General features: G+C 39.8%; 1 protein-coding gene across 1 annotated transcript in view; it reads right to left on the bottom strand.

Moving 5' to 3' along the window:
• Positions 1 to 8,193: 8,193 nt before the first annotated feature.
• Positions 8,194 to 20,052, bottom strand: part of LANCL3 (LanC like family member 3) — a gene marked incomplete at both ends in the record, with an annotated part of 38,963 nt that continues 27,104 nt past the window's right edge. Inside the window, 4 exons of the mRNA XM_082277650.1 lie at positions 8,194 to 8,353; positions 9,411 to 9,618; positions 10,606 to 10,803; positions 11,829 to 11,952. Of these exons, the coding sequence (XP_082133776.1) occupies positions 8,194 to 8,353; positions 9,411 to 9,618; positions 10,606 to 10,803; positions 11,829 to 11,952 (690 nt within the window). The remainder of the gene's footprint in view (positions 8,354 to 9,410; positions 9,619 to 10,605; positions 10,804 to 11,828; positions 11,953 to 20,052) is intronic.

Below are 20,052 nucleotides of genomic sequence, written 5' to 3'. Positions count from 1 at the left end.
TTGTGGAGAGTGATAAAATAGAGATCCCGAAAGGAAGAGGCAAGGGCAAAGTCCTGCACCAGGAAGAAAATAACCCTGTGCAACAATAAAGGCTGAGAGACAGATGATTTAATAAAGAAATAAGTAAAATAAATAAATCCCACAACTAAACCAACCAAACAAAAGGCAGAAAAAGAGTTGTGAGAGCTGTGGAGCCTCCTCTGATGCACCCAGCTCAGACCCCCTGAGCAGGGCAGTGAGCAGTGTCAGAGTACCCTTTTAGCACTTTGCCAGGTGGATCTCTCTTGCTTGCCAGACCTTTTCCTCCAATGGTTCCTTGGGCCACAGACCTGTAAGCCCTGCTGTGACACCGGCTGTTGACAGTGGGCAGCATTTGCCCACTGTCCCTGAGCCTTTCCCCTTCACCAGCAGGATTCATTGTCTCTTGTGCCACCAGAGCTCTGGTGTCCTTCTGGAGATGCATACTGTCACCCCGGCAGTGCCACTGATGCCCGCATGGATGAGCAGCACAAGGTGACAACCTGAGGAAAAGATAAACCTTTTTAGTCTCTCTGTAAGATCCTGAACCTGAGCACCTGGCAAGAAACAAAACTGAGGTACCAAGCCAGGTTGGCAGATGGTGCCTCTGTCCTGCACAGGAGTCTCCAATCGCTTCGCTCCTCCTCTTGGTGCAGGTCCTTGGTTCATGCTCAGCTGGCTCTGGTGATAGATCTTGTTTCTCCTTGCCTGTTCCCAGGTAATTGCTGATCTGCATGTGGGGGTTAGCTACAGGCCTGGGACCTACAGGAGCACAAGAGGAATGCAAGATAAGGGGTCTGAGATATTATTAATGGGGTAACACTACTGTCTACTTCTGCTTATCTGCTACTGTTTAATGCAAGTTAGGGTGTCACCAGATTTACACAAAAAATGCCAGTAAACATTTGGCCATTTCTTTAACTGCTGCACTGGCAAGTCTGAAGTGTCATTGCTCAGCTCAAGTTGAGCTCTGCTCATGATGACAAAGATGGAAACCTCGTTGTGGGCAGGCCTAGGTGAATTTAATGCTTGTGTCCTGGACTGGGAATGGAGAGGTCTTTCTGCAAAGGGAAGAGGCCATGAAAACTGAGATTTAAGCAGACTGACAATAAATACCTAGAGTGGGAAACTTTAATCTACAGGTCAAAAACAACCTGTCTTGTCTTGTGGGAAACTACCATGAGGTGTTTTACCTAAGCACTGAGTGCAGCTTGGATGATTTATCTCATTCTAAAATGATTTATTTTACTTTTGATAACCACTGAAAAGCTTTTGGAGCACTGAGTCATGACTATTCTGGAAGGAAGACTTCCCAGCACTATGAAAGGTAAGTACAGAAATAAACAATCCAATGCAAAATCATACTGTTCAAGGTTGGACTTTTATTTAAGGCAAAATATAATCACAGCTTTAATATTCATAATATGGATATACACAGTTTGTTCTGCCACTATGAAGCTTAGTATTATCACTGCTTTTAAAAAGCTACAAAATCTAGTTTCTATCATATTCTACAATACAAAACTAATACAATAAACACATTCTGAAAGATCACAGTGTTTAAAATATTAGAAAAGCAGGGGTCCTGCTTTCAACCAATAAGGTGCATCTCTAAAGAATCAAATCAACCTTGATTCTACAGGCCTGTACCACATCATGGCTGTGAATGGCTGTAACACTGAGAAACCAATCTAGGGTGTGGCACATACTCAAGGAATGAACATCACACACTGGAATATACCTAATAATCAAGTGTCACCAACACAAACTAGACAAGAAATAATGCCATTTAAGTTCCCTGTACTTTTTATTTGTATTGGTATTCATGTATATTGCAGAGATATTGAGATAAAATGTGTATAAACTGCTATCAAATAGGGCCCTGCATATGCAAACATCTGTGCTTTCCTCATACTGTACAAACAAGTCTTACTAATTCCATGGGACTCATGTGTAAAGGAAAGTTTGTAGGCTTGGGGTCTGGAATGACATAGTTTTACCCCTGCTTCACACGTGTGGAAGGAGCTGCCTTACATGCCTGGAATCAAGTGGAGGTTCATCACTGACATCAGCAGGTCGCTTATCAGGCCCTTAAAATGAGGGCAGGAGGCCAATTCAGTGGCAGAATCAGACCACTGTTAAAGAAAATCCTTCTTCTCTCATGTGTGGTCATGGTAATGAAGACAGAAGCAGAGTTAAATTTCCAGTCAGACAGCCTTTCTCTTCTATATGAAGTAAAAATACATGTTTGACTAGAATCTGTTTTCTATTCCCTATGGGATATAATTGACTTAAGGACTTCTACATAGTCCTACAATGCTGTTGCTGAATATCAGTACACTATAAAATCTCTTTTATTCAAATATCATTAAGCCACTGGGCAAAATGAGTTTTTAACTGATTTTCTGCCATTCTGGTTGGTATTGCCATACTTGACCTAAATGCCTCCATCTTCTCTTTGAGTCATGCAATGAACAAAGTCAAGAGACTCCCTTCTAAGAATTAAAAATAAATATGGTCTGTATTTTCAAGCAGATTGCTATTTATAAATGATTTTTTTTTGAGAGCATGATGTAGAATTTCAAATATCTGGGGTGTAGGACCAACGGTGACAGTAAAAATTAGTCAGAAGGTTTAATAATTCAAAGACAGATTGAAAAGTTGGTGCTTGTTGGCTTCTTGAATGTATTTCTTTAAATTGCCTCATCATGGATAGTGCACATCACTTCTGTTCCATTAACAGACAGGAGTAGGCAGTGGGTTCAGCTACAGGCAACTCCTTCACAGGCAAATGTTTTTCAACATTTGATGACTTTGCTATAATGACAATGAAGTGCTGTTCAAGGCAGCTGAAACCTGAACAGTGCTTGTTGTACCACTACCTGTGCAATGAAACACTGCTATTCCCTTGGAAAATGCCTATTCACATCCCTAAATTGCTGTATTGTTTTGTGGGCCCTGAGCATTTTTGGCTTATGGCTTTGAAGTATGCTGCTCCCCTCATAGTGGGATTTTTGGTCATTTTCTTATTTCTTTTCAATTTAGCTTTCTGCTGCTACTGCTTAGCCTAAGACATATTTATATAAACTGAAATGTCTTCTCAGAGCAGTCCAGGCTATGCTGCTAGCCAGCAATTGCTATCAGTGTAGTTCCTCAGAGAAAGATTACTCTTTGAAAATCTATAGGGCAATTTTAGTCCTGATATACTAATCTTCCTACAGATTAGAATATGCACTCATGCCAGTGAATATTCAAGGTATGTAGGAGATTACTGCACCTGAGATTTACCTGGCAGACCTCAGAGATCCAAAGAACAAGGATATATTCTCAAAATGCATGCACACATTAAAATAGGTCGTAACATGCAATATGTTGGCAGATGCTTTAACTGTATATGCAGAAAACTATATGAGTACAAAAACTTGATAACTTATCAAAGTTTCCATTTCCACATATTGCCCCTCTACATTTCTGAATACAGCAGAGACCTACGGTTCACTTTTTCCACAGTATTAAAAAAAACCCAATCAGTATTCTTGTCATATTTTTTCCATGTCCATATATAATCAGTATTAGAACATCAAAGTGGCATTACTTAATTTGACAGAGATCCCTTTACTTGCATTCACTTATGTATATTTCCCAGAACTATTTAAAAGTGTATTTTGGAATGTTTAGCCATTTCACTTGTTTTCGACTGTCCTAACAGAACTGAAATACTGGAGAAGTGACCATGCTCCCCACAAAGTCTCTGTTTTATTTAATGATGTAAAACTCCAGTGACAGTTGTAACACATGATACTGATTTTTCCTTAGCAGGTGGGAAATGGCACAGCCAGTGAGAAGAGACCATCTGGGAGCATTAAACAATGTAATGCAAGTTAATACAACACCCTGCTTAAGCAAAATGAATCAATCTTATTTTCAAGAACAAAAGACCTGGGCTGCTTCTTCAGCCTCCTCACGTTATTCATAGGGTGGGAAACAAAGGAAGGGAAACTGAAGGCAACAATGATGCAAACAAAGCAGATATTGAAAGCAGTGGCACAAAATAAACACGTTATGATGATGAGAAGTTGTGAGTAGCAGGTAGAAATAAAGATGTATTTGTTAGAACTGTACTATTAATAAAACTTACTGCATCTGGTTCTATGAATCCTGAAACCAATAAATCTGGATACTACAGATCTAGTTTCCCTCAAAATTATTCCCTCACAGTAATCTATGGATGGCAGGCTAGAAGTCATGAACAGTGTGTAGCTCCTTAAACTGATGTGTAATCTACAGCTTTACTCACAAACAGCACCACACAAACACAGGTACATCACAAATAAGCACCAATACCCACACAATGCATCCTCTTTGCTTTAACAGCATAATCAGAAATACTATTATATCACTTAAATTCCTATTGCCTACACTTTAGAAACTAAACACAACCAATAAACTAATGTGCAAACATGACATAGTTACTGTGTTTTACATTTTGAAAGAGGCTTCTTGAGTTTCCCATAACACACTTTTGTCACAGCACCATGGCAGAATCTGTACAGGAATACATTTTTCAGTCCATAAGGGTCCAGTCTGGGAGCAGGAGGAGACAGCATCCCACAGAGAATGTCTAGCAAAGGTTGCACAATCGATTTCTCAAAGCAGGAAGAAGGGTACACAGAGGACCTTACTTTCTGTTACACTGCAAAGTGCTGACAGCCCTACTCAGGTTGCTTTCCTGTCAGTGTCTTAAAAACAAACAAAGGTTGCAACAGCACATTTGTAACAGCATATACAGTACAGAGAAAAAAATGAGACAGACAATAAAGAGGGAAAAGATGAAAAAACCATGCTCATTTAATGAGTGGCATTTTCTGCAGAGCTCTGGGGTGTATTTGCACTGTGTTTAGGAGCTGTGACTGCAGCACATCTAGTAGCCACCTTACCCATCCAGGTCAGGTAAGAAAAGCCACAAATCTCTAAGAGTGAGCTCAAACTGCCATGTCTGATAAAAGAGGAACAATTATGTTCCAGGATTTTTACCAGATGTATCCCATGAGACTGGATGTTTGTGTGCTGCCCTTGCCAGAGTCAGCACCGAACTCACATAACCTGCAGAGATGTTTGGGATCTAGATTTCAAAAACTGGGTGGTTCCATGGGTTTTCTCATTGTTGAATGGACTAACTCTTATTCAAATAACTGTTTTCTTTCTCTCAGGAAGCCAAAACATATGGCTTCATACACAGAGAATGGGGACAGAAGATCTGTTTTGCACGTACTGTTGATCACAACACAGAGCAGATCAGAGTCTCCTCTAAATGTGAATTGGAAGAAATTCTACAGAGACACACACGAAAAACCACTAGAAAACTGACACTGAGCTCTTAATGTTTATTTCCTAGCACTTATGAAGAATCACATTTAAAAATAAATGCAAACTTGGCCACTGGAAGTTAAGTATAATAAAACAGAATGATTTTATCTACTGCTATTATGGTAAGTTTTAATATACATGTGGTATATCTTATAGTATCAGCACTCATAACTTGGTCTGAATCTAAGTTACTGATTTATAATGCTTTGGATTTATTAAGATTTTGGCAATGGTTTTCATTTTCAAGACACTCCCAAAAAATAACTAAATGGAAACATTAACAGTTGTGGCCCACTGATAACTAAAGAATAGGCACTGGGGACAAAATCAAAACATCACGATTACTACTGTGATGTGTAGATTCTGCTAAGGCTTAAGTTCGGAGTTGTTTGGGCTTCCTTTTAGGGTGTAGCTTTCAAAACATAAGACAGCTTTTGTTTATGTTTGCATCTCTAAATATAAGGGTTAGCAATAAATGAAGGATTGCTGAAGTGTGAGTCTGTATCACAGCAGAACCTATTTCTTTGTCTTCCAGTAAGACAGAACACAATTACAGGAGCTATTTAAATGCAGTGGCACAAATATTACTACTTACATGTTTGAGCTGAGTGACATCACCCTACAATAAAAACTGAGACTGAAAAGTGATTGACCACAGGGAAGAAATGTATAGGCCAAGTTTTACCTTCCTTAAACTTTTGTTTAAGAAGGTTCCAGTTATGAAATATATGAGCCAAATGCATTGCAGGAACCAACTAGATAAAAGATCCTAATGGGTTTGGGATCTTCACTACTGACAATTGACTTTGCTCTGCTCTAACAGGAGCATTTCCACAGGGCTGGGCAGAGCACACTCACATCTCCACTGATTTTTTGATTCAGCCTCATGTGTACACCCTCCCTATGGAATTCACCCTTCTGTGTGCACACATCTCACTGCTCAGAGTAACCAAGTTAGTGACATTAGTGGCTTTCTTAAAAGACCATCTAACCTTTTAACTTACGTGTTTTAATAAACACATAAATGTATATTGAATTTTAACATTTCCATTCGTTAGAAGATACCTAAATTCTTGTCAAACTGATACAGAACTGCACTGCTTTATTCACCAATGAAATATGGTTATTTCTATGATTAAGTAATTAATTAAAGCTGCACAGTGCAAGACAAAGTAACAGAAATCCTTATCTGCAGCTCATAATAATGCAAGCTATCTCATTAAAATAACAGTGGCAAAACCAGGAATGCGATTATTATATTAAAATGTGGAAGGATTGCAAGACCCGGCTCCAGCTTATAGCCTGATCAAAGCCCACTGAAATGAAATGGGAACTTTAATCCATTAGGCATTAAAAATAGAGAAATTGTAATCTCCTCCAGCTGAGAATGCAGGAAGAGACACTGCTTTGTTTGGCAGTACATGTACAGCAGCTTTTTCTCTCTAACTTCAATTTGCGACATATTGGTCTTCCTGATTTGTCTTTACAGATATTATTCCCATATAAATAAAAATAAAGACATAAATAGTAAATATATTTTAAATACAGATATTAATTTTCTACTTTTTAGTACAAATCTATGTTAGTGTTTTCTTTAGCTTTCAAGTACCACGTCATCATATCTATAATACATAGAAAACAGAATATAATTGCAACTTTAAGTGCTAGTGCTACTACTGTGGAGCAACCCATTTATTTCTATCTAAATTATTTTCTAGCTAAAAATCATTTGGGCATATACATGGTTTTGTTAACTAGGAAAAGAAGCAATTTTGAGTTTTGTTACCAGTTTTTTTCTGAGGATCAGTATGCCATCCCAGGATTGTATTCACTTCGCAGGGTTTTTAGTGAAAAATTTCTCAAGGAAAATAGGTTTTCCATTGTCTGAAATACTTAGGGTACTGTTCAGAAATGCTGCTATAAGTAATTAAGTTTTAAAGGAAGCTTTTGTATCACTGAACAATACTTATCTAGCAATGCTGTACCATGAGGAAAGCATCTGCCTGCTGTATCTTTGCTACGGAACTTTTCAATCCAAGTCTTCTCCATGGCTCCACCCATCTTCCCTGTGACTGGGAAAATACTAACAAGACATGACACAGTTTCAGTAGATCAGAAAGGAGACCAGCTCCTTGCCACAGACTGAGCTCTAAAAGGAAGGGTCCAATTCAGTGCTAATTTACACACGTGAGACCCCACTTGCTGAGATGAACTGTGAAACTGCAGCCTGAACACATAGCTATCTACAGAACTGCCATTATATGTATCATATAAAGACCAAAGAGCTCCAAGATACAGGTATTCCTAATACATGTTACTAAAACTAGCAGATGTGGTTTAGGTAAAAAAAAATCCCAGATTTTGCCTTTGTGGAGTGCAGTGACATGTCTACAACACCCTCCCCAATAAGTGCATTGATCCACAAATGGTTTTTGCACGACTCTTTTTAAACCTACTGGGTGCATCACTGTTTCTTTGCATGATCCTGCAATTCTAGCTTGCCTTTTTTTCACCAAATTAAAGTTTGATAATGCCCCCTTCTCTCTCACTTGAATAATTAGATAAATATCTATGATTCAGTTAGTTCCCCATGGGTTTTTTCCCCACTGACCCATTTATTTTGACCACACACTTTCCCACCCCCCAAGCCCCAGTGTATTTTCTTTTTGATCTGACTCCCAGCTACATTAAGGCTAGCATTAGTGGTACCCCGGCTCGTTTTGTAAATATCCTGTCTGGACAAGTAAGTGAAACTGCAGGTGCCCTCTCCCATCACCACCAGGATGTGGCTCTGAAGAACATCAGTCTTTACACAAAGACACTGAAGAGAGGAAACTCGGCTTGGTTGGGTTGCAGCAAGTCAGTCAGGAAACACACAGTTCCTGAGAAACCTTCATAGAGACTATATACACTTTCTAGTGCCCGGGAACCAGACTTAAATTCTTCTGTAAATAAGAACTCTGCAAACCTAAGAGAGAGAAAAAAGAGTTTGTTATTACTTGATGTCCCTCTCGGTCTACTTGTTGTTTGGAAGCATCATTTTAATAACATTCAGTAATTAAAAAAACCAGAATGATCAGTATTTAACCTTTTCTGCAAATTTTACACTATCCAATTTCCACAAGAAACTGAGGTCCATTAGATCCAGAAGAGACAAACCTTTGCAATCTGTGCATGCATTATGCTTGTTTAAGAGCTGTAAACTTTTTCTGACTTCTCTAAAACATATCATTAAACAAATACTTTTTGATAAGTTTTAGGATGCAAGCAATGTTTCACATCAAGACAACAAATTCTGTAGTGCTGAAATAGCTACACAAATTAAAAAATAAGCAAATGGCTGAAAATCAGTCATCCTAATTGCTATACCACTTCCTCTTGTTATTCTGTGCTGTAAGGAAAACAGTAACATTGAATACTATGTTTTTAAACAGGCACAGTAAACTAGAGATACATAGTTAAAGATAATTGCAGCACCATGACAGAATTTTCACTGGACCACATGTGCTTGCATCCAGACAAAATAGAATTAACCCCACTAGCTAAGCTAAAGGTGGGAATGATAAATTAAAAAATATATAAAATAACTGCACACCACATCCTACACTTACTTTCCACTTCTAGTAATATGGAATACTGTTAAAAAATGCTCTGAAAAAAACCTAACAAATCATGTTTTACTCTGCTCCTGGACCGAGGTACACAACTTGTCTGAGTTCTGTCATCACATCATGATGAGCCCTGGATGAACATCATTTCTCCACATCCAGCCCAGTTCCCTCTGAAGGAACGCAGGCTCTTGGGCAGGGAGGGGGCCTGGGAGAACCCAATGTTCTCCCACCATAGGCAGCCTGGAACCAGACTGCAGAGCTCCCACAGAGTGCACCCACCCCAGAACCTGGCTAGAATTGACCCTGAAGCTTAAACACTTGGGTTACATCCAAGGCTGGTGATCAGACGCTACTTTATAAATGTTCCTGAAACTTTCTGGTATTACCCTAAATCCAGAAGACAGGAATGCTAACCTTTGTGCCCTGTATATGTATTTTGAGTTCCCAGTGAGCCTATACAGCAACAGGAACACATAAGCACTACCAGCCACCCCGTGGCATATTCCAGGGCCCTTCTTCAGCAGGCCCTTCTGCCAGGTAAGCTCTCCACAGCGGATACAAGTGTCCAGATATTGAGGCTTCTTGGAAACCAGGTAAGCTTTGGCAAAAAGATATGCAATGCCTAGGAAAAGAGCAGCAAGATTGACTTTTGTAATAGGTACACCAAGGGTTTCACAGAACATGTAAGAAAATAAAGATTAACGCACTAAAAATCTTCAGTCTTGTGCTCTACACAAGTCAACATTGCCTCTAAATGCTCCGTGTGGAGGGGGGAGTATCTGCTATGCTAAAGACGCACAGCAAGATGTACTTATCCACCCCTGCAACACCACCACTCTCAATCTTTTCAAGGCATTATTGAATTTCAGGGTTTACTCTAACATTCCCAGACTTTTATCATTTTAAAACACAGTCATGTTTTTGACTTTAAACAGTAAATTCTTAGCAGTGTCTTCTATTGGTTTCAAATCCCCATTCATCACACCAGCTTAAACTGACAGAAACACAAGGATGGGCAAGATAATTTCTTACACTGCCAACAGATGCCATTTTTTACTACATGAGAAAAAGAAACTCCCTTTTTTTTTCCCCAATGAGGTCCACACAGTTTTATTCTAGTTATATGCAGTTATGCATACTAACTTCTGTTTACAAAAAAAAAAAAAAAAAAAAAAGCAAAAAGCAGCTATTTGGCTTGTTTTTAGAGGTGATTTAAATAAATTAATCATAATCTTCACCAGAGCACCTCACAGCTCAGTTCATGGTAACCTTATGAGAATGCACATAACAAATAACCAACTCAAGTGCCTAAGGAAAATGTTTAGCTCACTTGTGGTCTGAATTTAACAAACACTGAAGTAGCTGAAGTGTTCTTGAAAGCTACATCTGTCTTATTACCCAAGAATAGTGACGGGATACAGGTTTTACTGGGGAAGAACAATAGCAATTACTGCATTTGCACATCTCTATGTTTAACTTCTTTATGTCCCTTGGGATTTTGTCACTTTGGCTGAATTTAACCTGAGATTATCTTCTACATGGAATCACCTAATGTGGAAAAGCAATGTGATCGACATCTGGCTATTCATAGTATCAGTGGGAAAAGAACCTGGAGCTCCATGGCACCAGTGTACCAGCTCGTTCTCCCGCTCAATGGTCTCCCCCAGCTCAGGGGGCCAGTTGCTGTTCTGTTCTTGGTCCATCAGGAAGTCCACGCTCTGCCACACGAGCTCCTGGTCTGCTGGCTGCAGGTATTCATAATAGGAGAGCAACATCTGCAGGATTGAGGACAGCCCATGTGCTGCACCTGTAAAGAGTAGAAACAATTGAATTAGAGGGTGGGCTTAGGTCCTGTCTCCACCTCATTGCAACTTTCCCTTGGGAGAGATTTCCTTGTCAAATGCAGAGCTCCTTCATCTTCTTTATGCATATTAGAGTAGTGCTTGGAATAAAATATTTCTAGGCGCATAACACCATATTTTACTACTTCTGTCATTTCTAGTTCCTCTAACTTTGCAAAAGTATGTATGAATTCTTTCTGCTCTCACTCTGATATGACTGAATCTCACTGTGTGAAGTTAAACCAAACCTGAACTGCATTCTGTCTCAAGGTGTTACTCTTCTTGACTGACTGCTGAATCTGGGCCATTATCTTGAAGCCTTTGTTGAATGCAAATTGAAACTGGGCCATAAATGGGTATTTCCCAGTTACTGACCGACAGTATCAGTGAGCTAACACCTAAACTTCCGTGCAAGAACTGTCTGTACCTGCCAGAGTCTGTGGAACACACTGCTCAGTGACCACTCTCTCTGCTCCCCTGCCAAGGAATTGTGAACCAAGCTCACACTTGCTGCAGTGATACTGTGCTTTGAGAAACCCATAAGGGAGCTGCTCAGTGGCCTTTCACCACTGCTTCAGATGAGCTCCAGCTAAGCTGCCCACAAGGGGAGCAGATGACCTTGTGCCTGAGTCGCACTGCTACGGCCAAAACCGCTCTGTCAGTCCCAGCATGGCAACAGCAGCTTAGAGAGAAAATCCCTGACAGTGCCCTGAGTAACCTGCTCCATACAGGCACGGACACCACACCTCTCACAGCCTCTGCTGGCAAGGCAGATTTACCAGGGCAGAAAGAAGAGGGAATGAGCTCAGCAGCATCAGCCCTTCCCTCCAGCTCCTCAGTCCCACTTCACAGTTTTAGGAGGTTGGATGGTCCCAACTGGCTCAGGAGAAATCCCACACTGTAGATTCTATGTTTTTTATTTCTGAAGTGCCTACTAGCTCAGCATCTCCACACAGCACCACTCTCAGAGGTGTTGGTGTGTTTTACTCACCAAGATACTCCGTTCCATAGTAGGAATACATGAGTGGGACCGGTTTTCTCTTCTTCACTGCATACTGTTTTCCTGATTCTAGTATGGCCAGGCAAATGGATTTAATTTGTGCTGCGGTCAGCACCTAAACAGAAACATCAAACAAACATCAAGTCTGTTACAATGATTTCATTCTTTAAGACATTTTTCAGGACTCTGCTTTTTTGCCAGTGCACAGGATGAAGTACTGCCTTTAATCTAATAAATATGCTGTAATGTACATCATTATTAAGAGCTCCTTACATAACACAGTTGATTTACATAATGTTTCTCAAAACCAGAGTTTCATCCTGTCTCAGGAAGTCAATGTCAAACCTTTAGCTGCACAGATGAGGTGAAAAGAGGCCCTCTAAGAGTCTTTTCTTCCCAGAGATCCTTCAGTCTGATGGAAGCTGACAACAAGCAGCAGGCAAGAGGCAGAACAGCAGCCTCCAGACTGGGGGAAGAAGCATTAGGAGAAGACAAAGGGAAAGATTAAAGAAGTAAATGCTACAGGCTTTACTGGGACACACCAACCTAGACAGATTTTTCTACAGATAAGATTAAAAAAAAAAAGGAAGCAAGGAAGAGGGTACTAAATTTTACTGAAAATCACTACTATATATGAGGGCTCAGAAACCTCTTAGTAAAAGAATGGGCCTTTCTTAGTACAGAAAACGCTTAGAAAAATGAAGTGCAAGACAGGCTTCTATGAAGATAGGCTACCTATTCTTGTGGGACTTCAGCATCACAAACAGGCCAATGCTGCCTTTAATGCAGTCCAAAAAATGACTAGTGCCTTACTCTTAGAGGTGTCAAAGTAAGACTGACAAATCCTGTATTTCATGAGACATGAACTTTTCCACACTAATGACCTAAAGGATTCAGTGAGAAATCAGTTTTAGATGTTTTAACTACAACTCTAATTACATGCAATTCACTGCAATCATCAGCAATCTCCTGTGTCAGCCACACCTGGACATTACTGACCAATACCTAGGCCAATAATGTAATTTAACTGAAGTAGTGTTTTGGCTTTAGGGGAAAGCTCATATGGCAGCAGTACTTTGAAGAAATATATTTCAACTTGTGAAAACAGAACTGAGAAAGAAAGAAAGTAAAATGACACAGAAAAAGAAAAAAGGAAAAGGCTGTACAAATACTCTTGACAAGACAAATGGCAATCCTAAAATTAACTGGAATATTAGAATGTCTTTGAAATGATTCTGAACACATTTGGGTTTGCTATAATTTTAATTATATAGGATTTACAATTAGTTCTTCAAGTTTAAAAAATACTGATAGCTTTAATATGGAGACAACATCTGTTATGAACTATATTCTCTCATTTGGACTGTACAAGATGCTGCAGATAAATAATTTCACTTAAAACTTGACTGAAAATTAATGGCTGAAATATCTTGTTTGTGTGTCTCTCCTTGCTCCCTGTTAACAAGGGATTTTATTACAACCTTGCTCCAAATGACTCTGATATTTGTACAACCTGGAGAACAATCTACTTCTGATTTTGATTAGTGTTCTTTAATGTTACTGCAGTAGAATTAAATAAACCATTAACATCTGGAAATCTCACTCATTTCCAGTAATGTTTAAATTAATTGTTTTACCTTGACAGAATTTAAAGAGATAGTTTGAATCCAAAGGAAATGGGAGAGCAAAGACATGGTGAGAAACACTGAATTCTCTCCAGAACTCTCACTTGACTGTCTTGAAATTTGGCACCTACTCTTCCAAATTCCATACCTTGTAAAAGCATTAATAAGGTCACCTTTTAAAAATAAATGTGAAAGATAAGGTTTACTAATTGTAATTCTGAAAGGCAAAGGCATGTGGATTAGAAAAATCTTAATCAGTTCACTTTCTGTATGTAATGATTCCTTCACTTAATATTATCAACTAGCTTTCAATACAAAGCCTGTTTTGCTAAGCTTATTTTTATGTTTGGCACATTTAAGTTTTAAATTGAACTAATGACTATTTTAGAATGCTGAATGTGTATTTTAAATGGATATAAACTTCTATCCAAATCCAGCCTTTCAGAGTACTGCATAAAGAAGTATTAGCTAGAGAGGAATGCACTGTTCACTGTTTTTTAATATAAAGTAAGTGTAAAAAGTCAAAACACTTAAGCACTGTGAATACTTACATCTATACATAGTATATACCCTTTTGGCTGGCATAATGAAATATGCTAATGAATATCACCTCTTTTTCAGAATGCAAAAGCAGCCCATGTGCAAAGACAGACGAAAAATGGTATTTAAAATCATGAATGGATGGCAGAAATCAACCCACCTGATCCACTTCCACATGACCAAAGAAAATGGGAAAGAAAATGACCTGTGTATCTTGAAAACAGCCTTATTTCTGGCTGCTCAGACTCACCTCTGGGCTTACACCAGGTAGATGTGTCCTAACTAACAGCTAAATAAAAAAATCTTTATGTTGACTACAAATACCTCTTCCTAAGTCCCTCAATCCACATTAATTCTAGGGCTGCTGCCTGTTTCCCAGAACACTCAAATATGAAGGATTTGCATTTGCTCCTTATTCTGGGAAATGGGTGGCTGGAACAGAAACTCTCACTTACCATCACTATTAGGGGCCTGCCAAAGGCTGAATAATCAGCAATCCCATTTAAGATCTCCATTGGTCTGACATATTTTATTTCAACCAATTTTGTGTTAAAATCCCCTTAGATTTCTGTCACCTTACAAAAAAAAAAAAATTCTGTGGGTTGTCTCTGTATGCTCCCTCACAGCACACTTTAATAAAACAGCTAAATCTTATGACCAAAACAAAAATCATAAAATACACTAATCATAGCCACAGACAGCACAACTGTGGTCTTACAAACTTCATTTTCAGTTCAGTGTAGTCACAATGACTCCTTGCCCCTGGGAATTACTGAAGCAATGTTTAATCAGGGACAGAAAAGAAACAGACTGATCATACTCAAGGCTTTGAAAGGATACACTGTATATTGATATAACATCCTCTGGAGCTGTCAGATGCTTTGATGCAAATAAAGCCAATATGAGAATATGCTACCTAGACAAGAATTTCATTCCTGAGATAAGATACATATTTTGAGAAAATTCTTGAATGTCATTTAATAGGAGCATATGTAAAATTACTCTCTAAGCATGTCAGTACTTGAATGGAAGACTAATGACACCAACAGATACATTGCTAGTGCTTTAAAATTTCAGCTAATTCCTTTTTGTATTTTTCAAGACATCACAACCTGTTCTACCATAGAATTACAGAATGGCTTGGGTTGGAAGGCACCTTAAAGACGGTTTAGTTCCAAGTGCCCCAGCACGGGTAGGGACACCTTCTACTAGACCAGGTTTCTCCAAACCCCATCCAACCTGGCTTTGAACAACTTCCCCACAACTCACATCAAGGACTTTCTTCCTAGTATCTAGACCAAACTGGCCTGCTTTCAGTTTAAAGCCATTCCCCCTTGTCCTATCACTACCTGCCCATGTAAAAAGCCCCTCCTAAGCTTTCAGCTATTTATCACACACATGTTCCTTTTCCACGTTAAGTCTAGGTGGCCTGCCCACTTTAGGTGAGTTTGCCTCAGTTGATGTTAGAAATGTTCATTTTGGTCTCCTCACTAGATTGAAGTTTGGAATACATGCATTCCACATACCCCCTGCAATTTCTGCATCAATTGGTCACTGGAGTTCTTTAGTTTCTGTTTTATTTATTTATTTATTCAGTGATGCTGAGTGCTGCCAAATAACTGCTCCACTCCCACTGGTGACAGCTACATTCTCATATACCTGTTACTTTATGCACAACACATCAGTAGCACTACAATACCTTCTGTTTCTACCACTGTCCATGTCTAGGAGCCTGACTTGCAGTAAAAAAGCCACTGTGATTGTTCATAAAGTCTCTCAATTTTTCTCTGGTGCCACTGCAGACAACATGCCTTTTCCCATAAAGGCACTGCGCAATTTTGTGAATTATTTAAGGCAGGTCCTTTATTCAGTAAATCCCTGTTAAAAGCCAGGCAGGAAGTGCTGTGTCTACAGCAATCATTCTGGTTTTTTGTTAGCAATCTCTCGCCCTGAGATTGTTTAGTTGGAAGTCAATGATTTCACAACTCCTTTTAACCTATTAAAAGAGATTGCACAATTACCGGTTATGACAGTGCTAAGCCCCACACTTGTGTTTTGAAAATTGTAGACAGAAATCTTGACCTTGAGGATTAGGCAGAAAGCAGCAGGACAGGCTCTTCTGATTAGGGTAACATTTTCAGCACTTTTTCATTCCTCTGAATTCTTGTACAAACCCCTTGGCTCATTCTGAAAACCACTGCTACATCAAACTACATACTGCATGGAGTGTATTAGATGACTGTAAGCTTTTAATTCTTTTAACAGATCCGTATTTATTTCCTTAGAGCTCTTTCCTGTAACAGAAGGCATTACTGAAGCCAAGTATCATTATCTTTTGAGAGATGCATGAGCACTTTCAGGAGGTAACAGCTACATTTACATTATTGTGGAAAAAACCTTCTATGCACATAAAACCATTTTATTATGCACCTAACACATCAAACCTTTCTCTGACACACTTCTAAAAAGCCATTTACATGAATTTGATTGTACACTTTTTCTGATGCTGTACAAACTGTCAAAATAAGCTGAAGAAAATGGGTCAGTCTCCAAATAACAGGAGCTTTGCCATTGCTCTCCTATGCTGGTAGCCCAGCAGAGGGAGCTTGTGAATTAGTTATAATAATCCAAAACGCTGCAAAAAAGGGCGTACATATTTGTGTTCAGCAGGACAGCAGACACTGGAGTCAACTTGATAATTTCATGATACTTACTATCGCACACGACATTTAAGCTCATTCCTTAAGCTTGATCTTTTTCTGCCAAAGACAGGGATGGGCATTGTTTAGGAACCTTTCCATGCAATGTCACAGCCAGGTTTTTGCCTTTCAGACAATGGTAACACCTGAAGCCATGGAAGAGTAGCAGGTACAAAACAGGGGTCTGCCTCCCCTTAGTGTTATTCCACTTTGATTGATGTACCTCTCCTGTGGCACAGTGGGAAACCCAGCTCCAAGCAGACAGACACAGAAGCTCATGAGTTTGCTTCCCTCATGAGCATTGTCAAGGTCACCCTTCTTTTAAAGATAAAAAACATATGGTTTTATAAATCTCCTGAAAACTTTGGTCAATATATTAGATTAGTTCCAGAAGTAGTGTTCCTAATGCAGTCTGTTTGATGCTGTAACAGCACCATGTATTGTCTTGAGAGTGTACTTCCCTGAATTTCTCATACTAACACAACTACATGGCAGTGTGTTCAGACTCAGAAAGGCTATAAATATGACTGTCAGTTCACTGGAAAATGGTACTTGACTGCAATCTCGAGTAAGTCAGACTTCCCTACAGATCCCAATGGCATTGCTTGTTTTTAACATGTAAATTTGGGGGGGGTTGGGGCTTGCTCTTTGCCTCAGCACCATGGAAACAGTGAAGCCAATCCTGTCCTGTTTTGTGGGTCACTAATCATGACTCCAGTCAGAAACTGAAAGCTGCCTTTATTCCTGATGAATCAGATTACTGGTAGATAAGACAATGCTGATATTTTGTTAAATTAACAGAATACAAAACTTCCTCAGGTGCTACTCGCCAGGACTGTGGAGCACTAAACCCACCAAATTCTGCTGTTAAACCTGTCCTTCAGAAGGAGAACATGAAGTATTGCAAAAAGGATGGAGCACAACTCTCACTGTAGACATGTGGCTGGCTGAGAGCAGCTGGTGCTCCTACACAGTTGGTCAAGTGCAATGAGCATCTCAGTTCCTTATGTCTCCACTTAAAAATGGAGAGTTTCAAAGAAAAAAACAATTGGACTTTTGTGATGGGTGACAACATTCGAGTCTTCATGTGCATCCTCCACACACGCTTCTCTCCCTTGTGATTGTCACCGATGGGCATTTTGATTTGTCCCAAGATAAGAACACCAGGTAGGAATTGGAGGAGTGCCCAGTTGGCCCAATCTCCAGCAGCATTTTACAGCCTTTTGCAGGCTGATGTGTACCACAGTCAGTGGCAATAATCACAGCTCCCCCATCCCTGGAATACATTCAACTCCCTGCAGGGAGGTTGTAGCAAGGTGGGGATTGGCCTATTCTTCCAGGCAACCAGCGACAGGACAAGAGGACAGCGTCTGACGCAGCACGAGAGGAGACTTAGGATGGATATTAGGAAGAATTTCTTCACAGAAAGGATGATTAGACATTGGAATGGACTGCCCAGGGAGTCACTGTCCCTGGAAATGCTTAAGGAAAGACTCATGTAGTGCCATGGTCTGGTTGACATGGTGGTGTTCAGTCACAGGTCAGACTCAATGATCCCAGAGGTCTTTTCCAGCCTCCTTTTTTATGGGATTCTGTACTTATGCAAGCAACCACATAGTTCCTCCTGAAATTTGTACATGGTATTCTTTTCTTAGGACATTTCTCCCTAGGTGTTCTTAGGACAAATCACAATGCCCAGCAGAGACAACGGGAAGGGAGAGGGTGTGTATGGAAGGGGAGGAAGCACAAGAAGACCTCACTATCTTTCGTTGCTGCCGTACCTTTCTCCAAGCTCCCCCTATCCTGGGTCAATGAAGAGAGAGGAAAACATGAGTTTCTCCTAGTTACACTCAGGCTCCCAACACCTCTTACTCTGCTGCACCAGGGTGTGGCTGGATGCAGCTATCCAGTTGTAATACAGTGGCTCACCTAGGTCTTGGGAAGGAAAAAACAGGTCTCCATCACAGTAATTACTTGAAAAAAGTATGGAAGCACAACCACTGTGCTCTCTGCTACTAGAGAAATGAAGCAGAGAGGATGTCAAGGAACAGATCCCAGATCAGAGCAGTTCAGATAATCACCATGATTGAGGAGGTATCAGTCTGCCCTTATAGCTGAGGTCCTGATCAGCCAAAGTGTTGGAGTGAAAGCTCCTCTGGACTCAGGCCCAGAGGGAAGCCAAAGCACAGGGGTTGAATTAAAAACCTTTGGATAAGCTGAGATACATGAAGCCACACGAAAGCGAAACAGAAATATAGATTTTTTAACTTTTAGTAGAAATATATGCTAAGTACCTGAAATGTTAATAAGCTGTAGTAGAGACCTTAAACACAGTTCTTGCTGCAGCAAGAACAATTTTCACAGAATTCTTTACTTCAGACAAAATATAGATAGAATTATACTGTTCACATTTTTTAGACAGTGTTCACATAAACAGTAAGAACTGATAGAAACTGTACACACAAATCTGTGTAATACCTATGTAACACTGGTGCAAGACTTAATTCTAATTGTTAGAATTAGAGCAGGATAGGTTAAGAAAAGGAAAACAAGAATCATGTGTTAATCTTATTGGTCAATTAGCAAATATAATCCACACTTCTGTAAGAAAAAATATAGAGTCTAGAGTATAGAGCATATAGAGTATAGAGTCTGGAGTACAGAGCATTTAGAGTATAGAGTATATAGAATACATGGAGCATATAGAGCATATAGAAGAAGCTGGTTTTGCCTGCTGTTGCTGCTTGCCTTTATCATGTAACCCCCTTCAAACTCTGCCTTCAAGAAAGCTGTGAGACTATGAAATAAAGAGCTTAGCAGAGCAGCAGCCTCCTCTGCTCTGTTACCCTGGTCCCAGAAGGACAGGTACCCCGTCAAAAGCTCAACACCAAAGGTGGCTGATCAGCAGCAAAGCCAGCAGGGCATTTCTCAGGAGGACAAGTCTGATCACAGGACAAATGAGGTATCCTGGGATGCACTCCTGTGTTGATGCTTTTGAACAGCAGCTGTCTGCACCCCAGCTGCATGTTCTCTGCTGCCTAGTCGAGGGTTAGAGTTACCACAGAGCACAGAGAGCCAACAATTTAATTTCAAGCATCTCTCCCTAGAATTGCACCCAAATTCAAGAGTGTGAATTGAAAAGCGTGTTTAAAAACATTTAAAAGATTTGCAAATTAAGTGAGAAACAAACCCAGCACTGCTTGGAGAGGCTTTTTCTTACATTACAGAATTTTACCCCAATGTTTTTCAAGAGGCGTGTAAAATCCTTTTTTTTCCTTTTCCATTGTTATTATTGACTAGCCACATAATGCATGGCTGAGCAATTATGAGGACACAGACCCTGGGAACTGG

This window comes from Coloeus monedula (genome assembly GCF_965178545.1).
Source record: "Coloeus monedula genome assembly, chromosome: 3".
NCBI lineage: Eukaryota > Metazoa > Chordata > Aves > Passeriformes > Corvidae > Coloeus > Coloeus monedula.
Note: the sequence above shows the minus strand (reverse complement) of the source record. Positions and strands in the feature narration are given on the sequence as shown.